This window comes from Seriola aureovittata, chromosome 8, assembly GCF_021018895.1.
Source record: "Seriola aureovittata isolate HTS-2021-v1 ecotype China chromosome 8, ASM2101889v1, whole genome shotgun sequence".
Classification (NCBI taxonomy): Eukaryota; Metazoa; Chordata; class Actinopteri; order Carangiformes; family Carangidae; genus Seriola; species Seriola aureovittata.
The window spans coordinates 22,548,846-22,562,754 of NC_079371.1; the positions used below are offsets into that span (position 1 = coordinate 22,548,846).

At 41.2% G+C, this 13,909-nt stretch overlaps 2 protein-coding genes across 2 annotated transcripts; both read left to right on the forward strand.

The window, feature by feature from the left end:
* The first annotated feature begins 949 nt into the window (after positions 1-949).
* fnta (farnesyltransferase, CAAX box, alpha) lies at positions 950-5,210 on the forward strand. The gene is made up of 9 exons (XM_056383719.1): positions 950-1,130; positions 1,670-1,755; positions 2,082-2,196; positions 2,484-2,588; positions 2,761-2,887; positions 3,132-3,280; positions 3,533-3,595; positions 3,901-4,093; positions 4,215-5,210. Exons 1-9 carry the CDS (start codon positions 1,003-1,005, stop codon positions 4,380-4,382), a joined length of 1,134 nt encoding a protein of 377 aa, XP_056239694.1. The 5' UTR covers positions 950-1,002; the 3' UTR covers positions 4,383-5,210.
* Positions 5,211-11,318: 6,108 nt separating this feature from the next.
* On the forward strand, positions 11,319-13,357 carry LOC130173202 (transmembrane protein 271-like). Its single transcript, XM_056382200.1, has 2 exons — positions 11,319-11,388; positions 12,021-13,357. Exon 2 carries the CDS (start codon positions 12,193-12,195, stop codon positions 12,982-12,984), a length of 792 nt encoding a protein of 263 aa, XP_056238175.1. The 5' UTR covers positions 11,319-11,388; positions 12,021-12,192; the 3' UTR covers positions 12,985-13,357.
* The last annotated feature ends 552 nt before the right edge of the window (positions 13,358-13,909 follow it).

Sequence of the window (13,909 nt, forward strand, 5' to 3'; positions counted from 1 at the left end):
ATTCAAATGTTCCATGGTTAACATAATCGAAAGGACAGTTTAAGCAGTTTTGTGCAAGGAAAGTTTTAAATTTTAATATGAATGGTTTGTATTTGAATAGTTCAAACCTATTTTTATTTAATCAAATTCAAGATAACCAAATCCTGCCATAAGAGGGAGCCAGATAATACATATCTGCTTAAGCCGCTGAAGCTCACTGGTCCCCCAACACTTGTAGAGAAAAATAGTCTGTAGTCTCCTCTGTCCTCTCCAGCTTTAGGAGAGATTTGCACATGAACACAAAAACTGTCCAAAACTTGAGACTAGTGAGTAATGTTGATTCATATATTTTGGGTAAATTCAGTTGTGTGAAAAATGGGAAGGTTACACAAAGTTGAGTCTTGATACACATTTACAACAACAATGTAAGTCTTATGAAGCATGTTAAAAGTCAGATGGGTTATATTCTGTTGAAACAGGTCATAATCATGTAAAAGTGTGCTGACAGCCACCGGTTTAGAAAAATGTCTTATTGATGCGATTTGACAGGCAAAAACGACAAAAAAATAACACAATCTCAAACTAAATAGTGACTGGCCCACCACCACGTACTGTATATACTATCCTCACGATATGTATCTGATCTAAGCACTATGCTTGTAAAATTATTGATAGGTCTAGTGTCACTCAGATCCAGTCAGGTACTGTATGGGTACTACACAGGCAGGAAGCTGGCCCGTAAACGTCACATTTCAGCATATCGGAAGTTACTGGCCAACGAAAACCTGGATATTTGCACAGTGCATTAAACATGGGCATCGATCCATGTTTTTTCACATTTGCTGGCTCCGCGAACATTTTCTGCCATTAAACGACCTATTTTAATTACCATTCCCTAAACAGAGCTACTGTTAAAAGTGCAATATTTCCCGCAGTACGTAAAGGCAGCGTTCTGCCTCACCGGATCTTACGTTCACTTCCGGCCTCACGGAGCATAGACGCGATTAAGCTAACAAGTTAGCAATGTCAGGTGTCGAGGAAACTTCAAATGAATCTGTGGGGGTTAAAGAAGATAAAGAGTTTGATGTAGAGGCTGAGGACCAGCTCGGGGATGATTTTGTCATTGACCCAACTCGATATTTATTTTACAGGTAGTGTCTGATTAACAGTTTCCCTATATGTTTGTGTGGGTAGCTCGGTAGCTGCTCTAATGGTAACTAAGCATTTCTTACAGTAACTTAAGTTTGTAATAACATGATAATGTTTGATAACTTCTAGTTTGATGTCAGTTTTCTTAGTCACTATTCTTAATGTTTGCCAGAGTGACGTTATCGGTAGTGTCACTGGAATCGATAGTAAACGGTTAACACGTTTATTGTATAGTTATGTGTTAATTGATTGGTTCAGTTCTGTCATTTCATCCCCGCCCTTCCCGAGCTGGGTCATTTCAGAAGCAAACAAAGTGAATATACAATGTGCTGACGCAACGTTACAACGACCATTGCTACATGAATTTGCATGTACATTTTTTCACAAAGGAAACTGACATTAACTAATCGAATTTGTTAAACAAATGTTAACCAAATGTGGTAAACATAGTTGGAACTGAGGCACTAGTTTCATTAGCTGCCTTCTGGCGATGTTGTAGGTTAGCAGCCAGGAAATCCACCCCCGTCTTTTTGTGTTTCAGAGACAGAAAGGAGTGGGCTGACCTGGAGCCTGTTCCTCAGGATGATGGACCAAATCCTGTAGTGAAGATCGCCTACTCTGAAAAGTGTAAGATTGTTAGTAAGCGATGGGACTCATGTAAACTACTAGAGGACACCATAAGCTTGAAGATGACAAGCAAACACATGCAGAGCAACCATACTTACTATTACTCACTATGATACAATTTTCACAAAATTATTTTTTATAAAAGTTTATTAATTTTGTCCTTTCAGGTCTGTTTTGAGTAAGCTGCACACAGAAGCTCTTACATCCAGGTGCTAGAAGGCCACGCTTTTTGTAGCACAGACATGTCCTGGCCAAACAGTTAATCAGCAGCTGTGTAAGTCACAACTTTGTTTTTTTATAACTACTATATATATTTCTTCCAACAGTCTCAGATGTCTATGACTATTTCCGTGCTCTCCTGAAGAATGATGAAAGAAGTGACCGGGCCTTCGCCTTGACAGCAGATGCCATTGAGCTAAATGCTGCAAATTATACAGTTTGGTGAGTATGCTGCTGGCTTGGAATATGGAAAACTAATGTATGCTATTTAGGAGTGTTTCATTTTCATAATATGGTGGGGAGGCAGAACAATTTGAAAGCTATTTTCAGTTTAAAAGTATAGAATTTTATAGAATGACCTTCTAAATGGTGCTTGAGCAAAGCTTTAGACTGCAGTGAACCATTTAATCTTGGATTACAACTATTGGATTAGAATGGTTATGTTTTGAAAATGACTATGCCCTATGTGAAATGAAGTGTAAACTAAATTTGGGTTTGGTAATGTGCAGGCACTACAGACGAGTACTACTGCAAGCCCTATCAAAGGACCTGAGAGAGGAGATGAGGTACATTACTGCCATCATTGAGGAGCAACCCAAAAACTATCAAGTCTGGTGAGTGCCTGCAAATTCATTTCAGGTCATGTTTATCTATCTACTGTTAAATTGTCTGCAAAAACACAGAGAGAAGAGAGCGGGAGCGAGGGTGGGAGCGGGACATCTCTAAAATCACTCAGTTTAATGAAAACATTAAATATAAGGATGGGTTCCCTAACTCGTCTTCCAGGCACCACAGACGTATGGTGGTGGAGTGGTTGAATGACCCTTCTGAGGAACTGGAGTTCATTGCGGACATTCTCAGCCAAGATGCAAAGAACTACCACGCTTGGCAGCACAGACAGTGGGTCATCCAGGTAGGTGTTGGAGCTCTTAGCAGAGTTTGGCATTTAAACTGAGGAATGATGTCCAGTTTTCTGCCCACAGCGAGCCTCGCTGCCAGACTGAATCCTGCACTTATTAATTTGGTTGTTTGTTGCTGTGTTGTTTGAGTCCTTCTTTAGTCAGTATTTGTCTCAAGCATCGCAGGGCCACCGCTAAAAGCACTACATGATTACATAAACAAGTTTGTTGCCAACACTTGTTTTATTCAATTTTCAGGAGTACAAACTGTGGGATAATGAGCTGGAGTTTGTGGAGAATCTTTTGGAAGAAGATGTGAGGAATAACTCTGCATGGAACCAGAGGCATTTTGTAATTTCTCACACTACAGGTTACTCTGATCCAACCATAGTGGAGAGAGAGATACAGTGAGTACTTTGTCCCAAAATATACAAGATTTGGACAAACGGTTAATTTGCACCTTTAAAGTTGGATAAAAGCTTGTGGTGTTTTTAGAGGGACTCTTTGTACCAGATCTGATTCTTTACATGAGGAGAGATTTTGTACATGTTAAAGTGTCGAGGAGACAGTACAGTTCCTAGGGAGTGTCTTTTCTTGAGCGATAAGCATCACGTCTGCTAATATTTGACCAATCCTTTATTTTTCTTTATTGATGCAAGGTACTGTCTGAGCCAGATCAGGAAGGCTCCCCACAATGAAAGCGCATGGAACTATTTGAAAGGGTAAGATGAAAAACACATAACAAATCTTTTTTCCTACAGCATATCTAAGTCTCAGGAAATCTGCAAATAGCAAACATGTTTATATTTGATCTGATATATGAATTTATTCATCCTGTTCAGAGCTGCAGCAAAAGAGATTTTCTTTTCTTATTCTTGAGTAGAATAACTGACATTTTTATGTGCCTTCCCCATTCAGACATCCACAATATATGGCATGCTAGAGGGGAATAACTGAGCAGAGACTCTGTTATTAAAAATGGAAAAGCTCACTGACAGTATCCTTTTTTTTCTTCTTCTTCCCCAAGGATGCTGCAAGACAGAGGTCTGTCATCTCAGCCAGGTCTGCTGGAGAGAGTCCTGGAGCTTAAGGAGACACACTGTTCACCTTACCTTCTAGCATTTCTGTTTGATTGCTATGAGGATGCCTTGGAGATCAGTAACCAAAAGGAAAGTGTGGAGGAAGAGGAACAAAAGGAAACTTTAAGAAAGGCTCTAGAAGTAGGTGCTTTGTTAAAGGCAAAAACAATCTTAGAAATTGTTACAACTTAAACTTGAACCTTGAAATAATGTAATTAACGTTGTTTTTCTCACCCTTCCTGTGTTTGTTTCTCCTGGGAAGATTTGTGAACTTCTAGCACAGGAGAAGGACACCATCCGTAAGGAGTACTGGCTGTTTTTGGGACGTTCTTTAAAGGGCAAATATGGAAGCAGTGATTCCTCCAACGAGCCTGTGACAGGGAACCCTGAACCGTCAGTGCCAGCATCTGGGCAGCAGGAAATTAGCTAGACTCACAGCATTTCCACTCCTATCCTGCTTCGTTAATACTGTCGGCAGAACCAACCCAGGTGGTTTGATAATACTGTAAATTGCTATAATGTATATTGCTGAAGAAGTTTCTTAAAATAACCACAAAAATAAGGTCATGTAGTGAAAGGCATTGAGACTGACACAGTCAAACATACAAGTCAAGTCAAAGAATATTTCTCAGTAGATGTCAGTAAATCTCTTGTTTACTGAAATCTAATGAGACATGTTGCATCAGATTATTTTTGTCTTTTTCACCTTAAACCAGAATAATAACTGACTCTATAATCACACATCAGTGTCATACATTTATCCAGTTTATTGGCAGCTTTGGATTTATTTTTACTCTCTTTAGTCTCACTGACAGCAGCCCCTGGCCATGGTTACTGATAACACCTCTGTGTGTGGGTCTGCATTTACACAAATGTCCAATATGTAGTCTTTGAGCATTAGTGGGTCCACATCCTGAATTAATATCTGATCAGAGATGTATACCAGCAGGAGCGCTCTGTCAGGTTTTGTTTTATATGTCATTGATAAATTAGCGTGTAGCAGTTTTCCTTATACAGGAACATGTTTGAATGGTCACACAGTGACTCTAAAAAGGACATTAAATTAAGTACTGTCTCCATGTAACCCACTCATCATCTAAATCATGGAACATTTCTTGATTGTTTGGTGAATTTAGACATAGGGTTCATGTACTTGTATTTTCATGGGGGGGGGGCTTATGAAACATAAAAACTTGTAATAATGCAGTGGTTTGTGAAACTAATTTACCATTCATAATAAAGCAGGTGAGAGATGAAATCCAGTGATGTGCTGCTGCATTCTGATCAACGACTTGCACAACATCTCAGCCTTGGCTTTTTCCCCCACATCTATATCAGTTATCCTAAATGGTCCTTTTTTCCTTTTTTTTCTTTTTTTTTTGCGCCGTGCTGGCAGGATAAAACTGAACTAACCAACCCCTGAGTATACGGCTCATGTATTGACACTTACAGCCTCATGTCCTGGACTCCCTTGGAGCTAGGAAATGGATTTACTCCACTAGATGCAGCTGTTTCTACTTCTGCTGACACTACAACACAATTCATCCCCTCCAGTTTTCTAACCAAGCAGCCAGCAGTTTGTAATTACTGGTTCTCTGGCTGCTTGATATTAGTGTGGCAGTGCTTGCTTTTATCTGCTTTTCCTCATTAGCGTGGAGGACACTCTGATCAGCAAGTTCACGTCATCAGCAGTAATGACATGACTGAACATGAGGGGCGTATGAAAACTGTGACATAACAGGCAGATTATGTGATTAATTTTGTCTAATATACAAGTAAGCTACAAAATATTTCTCCCCTTGTCCCCAAATAAAAATGCTAAAAAAAAGCTGTGATAACAAAATGGGCTACATGACACACGACCCAGGCTGCAAGGTGTATATGAATATTGGCCACACTGTTTCATCCACTTAGACAAAACAGACCAGACACCTGCTGCTGATGCGTTTGGAGGACAGTGCTCCCTAGTGGTTCAACCCAGAGACAAACAAACAAACAAAAAGGTCCCAGACAGTGTGTCATTAAAATACTAATTAAACCCAGCACAAGTACAAACGACACTGAAGAAGACAGACAGCAGCTAGAAATCTGTCTTCCGTTCAGGTGTCCATATGTGATGTCCACAACAGCAGTTCTCATGAAGGCTGGTGGTGCCACAGGCCACTCTTTAGGATGCATGCACAGACATGGTGGATTAACAGGAGACCGGTGTATTGGTGTAGAGTCCTGGACAGATTCCTGCTTGGTTCTGAGACATCTGGTTCTTATAAATGGTGGAAAAGGCAGATAATCCTGTGTAGGATTCTGCAGCCTCTGCCTTTACCATAGAGTCAGCTACGTGTTATTTTTTCACACCGAGACACATTGATACCAGAACCATACGGCACATTTTGAAGGGACACATATTTATCTAAATGCTGTATTTTCATAATGTAATTTGATACAGAAACTAGGTAGTAGAAACTCAGAGAAAATGAAAACCGCAATTTTGGAAAAGCAGCAAGACAAACTAACTCATGACTGTCATTCCTGTCACCTGTCTCACTGTTTAAACACTTCGGGAAGACACGAGTGTTTCATATGCCTGTAAAGTTAGAAGGGTTTTTATTGCAATGAAATACTCAGATATACAAGGCCCAGAATAAACTGCAGCCAAAGACTCATGGTACCATACTGTCTCTATACACTGCTATAACACAAATAAATATTTTATTTGGAATGGATTTAAATGGAAACTGAAACAGTAGGCTACCATGTGCAATCAAAATGTCTCTCCACCCAGCCTCCGTTTAACACAGCAAAAAGCATCACAAGAAAAGTTAAGTAGAAAATGTCCTATACAATTAAATTATTATTACTATTCTGTTAGAAGCAAAGGCGTGGAGGCTGAGAGGCAAAGACAGAGTTGGGAAGTGGGAATGCACAGAGAGACGGACTAAATCATTATTGGTTTTGGTCTATTCATGAGATTTACTGACAATAAGAAATGTTTCTTATGTGTATCTACACTGTCACTATCTATATCTCTAACCCTCCAGTACACTGTGTTTCCACTTCATCACATTACACGCTGTTCCTCTTCTCTTCCTTTCTTACTAATAAACTGCTGTAGCAGTGTGTTAATCAACTTAATCAAATCAAAACTACATGGGTATGCATTAAACCAGTACCACTATTCATCTCCTGTATTGTGTAGCAGAACAGTCACAGCGATTTGTACTGGTACTAAATGTGCAGGAAACATACTTAAGGTATTAATCAAGTTTCTGCATCTGCTGTCCCCAGACCAACCAGCCAATGCCTAAAGGATGATTTATAATTGACTTCAATTTTTTTCTTTTTTCGATTATAACAAAATGAAATGAGTTAAATGAACAGACCCTACTCTAGCACAAACTGTTGTCAGCCTATAATAATAATAATCTATTTCAAGGCTTGAATTAGTGTGGGAAACATTCACTCTTACATGGCTCTTCATGCCCCTTACTTTGACTCTATGAAAAATACAGTTTTCCATAAGTTCTCTGATTAAAAGTCACTTCCTGGAAACCAATTAAAAATATTCATAGCTGGGCAATGAAGTCTATTATTACATCAAGAAGTGAAAATTAAAATGACCAGAGAATGTGCTTAAAGTTAAATTGACTTTTGTTTTAGATTATGAGAGGAAATGTTGTTCATTTGCTTTGTATTTCTTTTAGACAGTGACTAATAATGGTGACAGTAACACTGAGGGCTGATTGTGTGTTATTGTACTGATCTGTGTGAAGATTCGATGTTTCCTACAGATGTTATTCTCTTCATGGTGTAACAACCTTTCAAAGAGCATTTACTGTAAGTAATGGTAAATTTAACGCTTCACTGCATCCAGTCTACTGATGTGCTTTTGGTTTTCTCAACATCTGTTAAAAATTGCACAAGGGAAACCACATCAGGCCATTAAATGAAGAGTTAGTCTACAAAAACATCATCATACAATGATAGTAAATAATCGAAGATGCCCAAATTATCCCAAAAGCTCACTTAAAACTGCATCAATTTATTTTCGGCCAGTTGGTTCCATCAGAACAAACTCATAATACGACCTTAACATATTATCACCACATAAAACTGTACTGACCAAACTTTTGCACATCACAATTACTGTTGAATTTTTTTGGCTGGTGTTTTGTTAATGTGTTTCTCTTTTTGTTTTTCTGTTAAGTTCATGAAATAAGTAACATTAACATTTGAGGTTCATATTTTTAATGTCACTTTGCTGCGGGGGTTGTATTTACTTCTTTTCACTTCAAAAATCCTTAAATGTTAATCTGGGTACATTTTAGCAAACAGTTGCTTCAATTCCACAGACACAGGGAAACACTAGCATTCATTTGGAGCGGTATTTCTGGCCAATTCACTCTCCTTTTAGCTGTTTTGGTCACAAATGCTCCTCTACGTTTACCACCTAACATTAGTTGACAAAGTTTTCTCAAAAGTTTTTTCTCTTTTTTACAGTAACCTTTCGTGGCTGTGAATGAAGTCAATGAGAGGAGAGGTTGCTGGCTGGAAAACCAAAACTCAGGCTAAGAAAGGCTAAAAAGCTCTGTATAGCAGGCGTGAGCCGCAGTTTTAAATGATGGTTTTCTGTGGGTAAGTCGCTACAAGCAACATGACCAACAAAACTTTTCACATGACACAGTCATTTGGTTCATTGTTGATATAAAAATTTTGATTAGTGCCGCTTTAAATAATACTCTAGCCACTTGACCGCCTTGCTTCTTTGTTTATTTTCTCTACAGTCCTGCCCATTTGACAGGTCCTGTCTATGGTCTTACATTGGTCTTCCGCCTCTGTATTGATTCGATATAGTTCTTAGTCAATTCCTCTTTTCTTTTAAACATTGTCCCTCCCAGTTCCAGGCAACAAGAGTGCAGACTGCTCTAGATTCATTAATATTTATAGGCTAACACAGGATTTTACAGGCTGACCTGTCACCGCTGTTGTAACTGCTGCTGTAAAACTGCAGCTAAGATGCCAAGGCAGTCCCTTCACAGCTGACTCTTGGCACAGCAGAGGCAATGGGCCTTAAACCCACACAAATTCACACATACACACACACACACACACACACACACACACACACACACACGCTGTGACTTGTAGTGATTTAAGTTCAAAAGCTGTTCTCGAAGGAGAAAAGGTAGTTTATTTCCAGTGTGAGAAACCTATCTGAATGTTTCTGTGTCACTAAATAGTCCAAGTTCATTTTTGGTCGATCATTCTTTCTTTTTCCTGCTGGGAATGTCCTCCAAAATTAAATAAAATTAATTTTTTGATCATTCTGCAGTAGTCTTTCACCTCTTGCTGTCTTGTATGTGAGGGGTGATCTTACCTCAGGATGGGAATTACTTTCCTCTTCAGTAGCAGCATCTTCCAGGTTTGTGACCATGACAGGGAAATTGTCTGTGTTATGGAGGTGAGCCAAGCCCTCCTAATGCCCAGATAAAAGACATATGCTGTTAACAGCTTCTGCTTCATCAAATGTGTTGGACGATTGAACTTTCCCTAAAATAAAAATGCATGCTGCGTACCTGTGCCTTCACTAATTCCATATTCTGAGCTGGCCTGGTCCGAGTCTATTCGTATAGCTTGAAATCACAGTTACAGTCTCACAACGCCCACATTATGGAGCAACAAATGTGGAGATGGGTTTGAATCTGCTACAGAAGAGTAAACTCAGAGCTGGGTTTTTTTTCTGCTGAAGCCAGGTCTGTTTGGGTGAAAGGATGTGAAGTGACGGGAGCAGTCACTCTCAGTGTTGCTACTGATGGTGTCGACATCTACATTCCTGCCAATGGACCAGACCACACTGGCAGCAAGCAGGACTGCCAATCGATCAGCCAATCAGCAGATCATCAACTTGTCATTCACAGCAACTTCCCTTTTCTGTAAACCTATGCAAAGTAATAATGACCTAATTAGACTCACACTCTCTCACACACACACTTACTGGCAGCTGTACTGGTACAGTCAATGAGGTGGCTCATTGTGATGAATGGATGGGTGAGGGCTTTCCCTCGTGTAATTCTCTCACCTGCCCCCGTTAAAATGTTTGGTCCATTAAGTCAAAGACTTGTGCTTGTCCTCTGAAAGTTCTCACATCCAGGGTAAATGAATTGGAAACAAATCAAATCCAAGAACCTACAACAATTTTCAGGTCATACTAAGGTTTTTAGCTAGCCCTGGTCCCATGACACTTTTTTTACTAGTGGTGTGGCAGTGTCAGTCTGTCAGTCCACCACTTTGGTCGAGAGTGAAATATCTCAGCATCAACTAAATGGACTGGCACAACATGTTCATAGTTCCCAGAGGATGAACCCTAATTACTTTGGTGATCCCCTGACTCTTCCTCTCCATCAGCAGGTCACAACTTTCACCTGTGAAATTAACATCTACTGGACATGTTGGCAGAAGATGATGTGCACGTATTCATGGTTCCAAGTGGATGAACCCTAACTTTGGTGATCCCCTGACATTTTTTCTTTTCCTTGCCACCAGCAGTTCACTACATTTCACATATGATTTTTTTTACATGAAATCCACACTTATTGGGAGAAGACTGGCCAAATATTTTGTACAGATAATAATGGTTCCCAGAGGATAAACTCTAATGACTTTGGTGACATCCTATTTCTCTAGCACCTGCATTAGATTTCTCATCAATTTTGGTATAGACACGTTCATGTTCCCCTCAGGATGAACGGTATTAACTTTGGTGACACCTTATCCTCTCTTCTAGACACATGTAAAATCAAATCTCTTTCTCTCTGACATGTTCTCTTAACACATTTTAAACCATGGAAATTGTGGAATATCCCGTTCATCTGCCTGCTCTTTTCGTCTTTTAATAGGGACCATATTGGACTTCACACTCAAACATTTACTTTTAGACTGTGGGCTGTATCAACTTCTGTTAGGTTTCACAGCACGGACTTTTGGTGACTCACATGGTATGTCCTTCTGCATTTGTTCTGGGACCAAGAAAGAGAATTTCTCCTCACAAAACTTCGCCTTGTAGTACTGTTGCATCGTTTTTCTTCTCCCCCTGAATCTCACAAGGGCATTGAGAAAAAAAAAGACCACAGTTATGTTCCCACCTACACAACAGGTTATTAAATCTGTGCTAAATGAAAGCAGTTAAGTTTCTCCTAAAACGCCTGGTAGATTTTTTTAGGATGCTGGCTGAGAGGAGAGATGTTGAGGAGTGCAGTCAGCTGCCATCTGGCCCGGGCTGGATGTTTCAGCACCACGGACAGCGCACAGCCTCCGTCCAGCCTCAGCAGCGCTGCTCTATTATTAATGCTTTTGTTTATGGTTTCCAGAAAGATCCAGCTGATAAACTACAGCCCTTATAAGAAAATATGAAAGGATGACGTAGATATCACAGCACCTATGTAAGCTTTATATAATATCCATGGGAATGAGTTGGATGGAGTTATATCATATCATCGTGGTATATGATTCTTTGTAACTAAAGGAATAGCCTTAAGTTTACCGTCGGTACAAATGAAAGGAATTGCCTCAGTCACTGCTACCAAACTGATTTTACTACGAGGGTGAAGGCTTTAAAGGGCTGTAAAGAAAACAATGTTCCTGAAAGCCGGTGATTTGTGCTGCTTGTTATTTTCTTGATCACCAATCAAAAGTCGTTCATCCACGTTTCCATGTAACACTCTCAAAGGGCGCATTTAAAGTCCCTGTAGGAGTGTTGCAGTGATTTGAAGGCCCGTGGGTCAGTGGTCATTGGTCCACGGGACCTTCAGGCATCTCAGGCTGTACAGCAGCCGCCTCCTTCTCTGCCACAAAAACGCCACACACCATTCAACCCGGCGGACTGCAGATGAGCCTCTCTCTACAGGAGGAGAAAAAAGGAAAAAACTTTTGGTCAGGAGAGTGCTTCAAGAGTCTGATGGGCGGTTATGTGATCTGGGGCTATAGTGATCATTGGTTGTGTATGGATTAGTCTATCGGTAAGTGCAAAAAGGAACGCGTTCTAGCCATTAATTATTTATATATTCCTGTAAAGCGGCGGGGATGCGAGAGAGACGCCACAGCGGCGAGGATCGCCCGCTCTGAACCGGAGGAGTCACCGGCAGATGATGTCCCAATGTGAGAGTGCTTCCAGAGGAGACGAAGGAGAGGACGAAGGAGGATGAAGAAGGGGGGAGAGGGATCGAGAGCGGCAGAGGTGGAATATAATGAAGTTGAGTGGGAAAGGACTGTGCACCGTCTTCTCCAGCACCCTCCTCTTCGTGTGCGCCCTGAGCGAAGTTGTCGTTGGATTAAGATGCGTGTCGCTGGGATCTACGGTGAAAGCGCATTTCCACCTCGGCGCCGCGGCCGGGGCTTTCTACTCCGGGCTACTTGTGGGAATCGGGCAGGTGCTGCTGGGCTCTGCGCTGCTCTGTTGCATGGAGAAACCCGGCTGCAGGAATTTCTTTCTCCTCGGTGTTGTGGTCTTCTTGTTAGGGGTCCTCACCGCCTTCTCCGGCGCGGTGGTGGACGGGGACACGGCTTCTCTGGTGGACAGGAAATATTCCCATTACTGCCTCAGTTCTACGGCTGTGAACCCTGCCTGCGAGCAGCTGAGGGATTACCAGCGGAGTCTGGTCATCTCCACTGTTCTCAGCACCTTGGAGTGCCTCCTCGGGCTCATCAACCTGGTGGTCATCAAAAGGTACAAAACAGCGCAGTTTTCTAGGAGCAGACAGTCTCAGAGACAGAGAGCCGGGGCGATCCTCTTCAGCGAGGAGCGGGACTGCTCCTCGGCGGATTTCCAGCCGGTGTCTTACATCAATCTGGGTGTTTTTAATGTGTTTGACGAGACAGGTGCAGAAGTGCAGTGCGGGGGACACCCATCAATCGAGCTGCCGGGATACTCGCCCACGGACCCGGAGCTGAATCATTGCTTCCCTTTCTCCTACCCGCTCCCCAGTGAACTGCCGCCCGCATACGAAGACATTTTCCCCGCTGAGGCATGCAACACATAGCCGCTCTGGAGCAGCCCCAGCAGCGCTCTCCTCTGCTGTGACAATCAGTGACTTTGTGCTTTAACAGTCCCCCTCTCCTCCTCCTCTTCAACAAAACAACAGTAAGTTACACAGGAGGACAGCAGCAGTGAACTGACCTGACTCCTTCTCATTCTGATGTTTTCTTAGGCTACATCTGTCTGGTATCTCATATTGTTCATCACCAGTCAGACTGATGTAGAAGAACAGATCAAAGTGGTACAGGCCCAGGCAGCGCAGGCAGATCAAGGCCCATAAACGCAACAGCTTGCTAGTATAACAAAAGCAGAGTTTGTGTTTTGAATGTTTGCTGTTAACATTTTTACCTGTGAATAAAAAGTGTATTTAACCTCATCTGACGTCATGAAGATGCTGCCAGTTCAGCTTTTTGGAAATCTGGTTGATGTTGTCTAAAGTTCATTTGCAAGGCTTTAAACAACTTTGTGGCTCCTGCCAAAAGCAGTTATTTACTAATTCATAAGTCAACATCAGTAGCAGGAGTATCATTATCACCATAATGTTGAAAGAAAACACTCAGAAATGCTCCACATCTTAAACACGGTGTGGCATCCACTTTACAGGCACACTCCACTCATTTATTAATTCACTTTCAAAAAGTTAGAGGAATCCAAAGAGGCAAATTTAAAAAAAAAAAAAAAAAGGACACAGGAGGAGAAGTTGAAATATTCAAACTTTGTGGCTCTATTATGAGCACAAAAACACTGGATCCTGCATTTCCCATAATGCAACATGACAGCATCTTTCATAAGACACTGCTTGCCTGGTAAACATCTTTAAAGCTCCACCTGGTTATAACGCAGGCTTTCTGCTATACATTTGTCATCTTCAAGCCCAAGCTGAGATAACCTGATGACATCACTATGAAACCATCAGGGTTATTTAATCA

Excerpts from the sequence above, each read along its gene's own strand:
- fnta (XM_056383719.1), top strand. The coding sequence starts at position 1,003 with ATGTCAGGTGTCGAGGAAACTTCAAATGAATCTGTGGGGGTTAAAGAA. Across the intron at positions 2,888-3,131 it reads ACAGACAGTGGGTCATCCAG|GAGTACAAACTGTGGGATAA; the intron begins GTAGGTGTTGGA and ends TTCAATTTTCAG. Across the intron at positions 3,596-3,900 it reads GCATGGAACTATTTGAAAGG|GATGCTGCAAGACAGAGGTC; the intron begins GTAAGATGAAAA and ends TTCTTCCCCAAG.
- LOC130173202 (XM_056382200.1), top strand. The coding sequence starts at position 12,193 with ATGAAGTTGAGTGGGAAAGGACTGTGCACCGTCTTCTCCAGCACCCTC.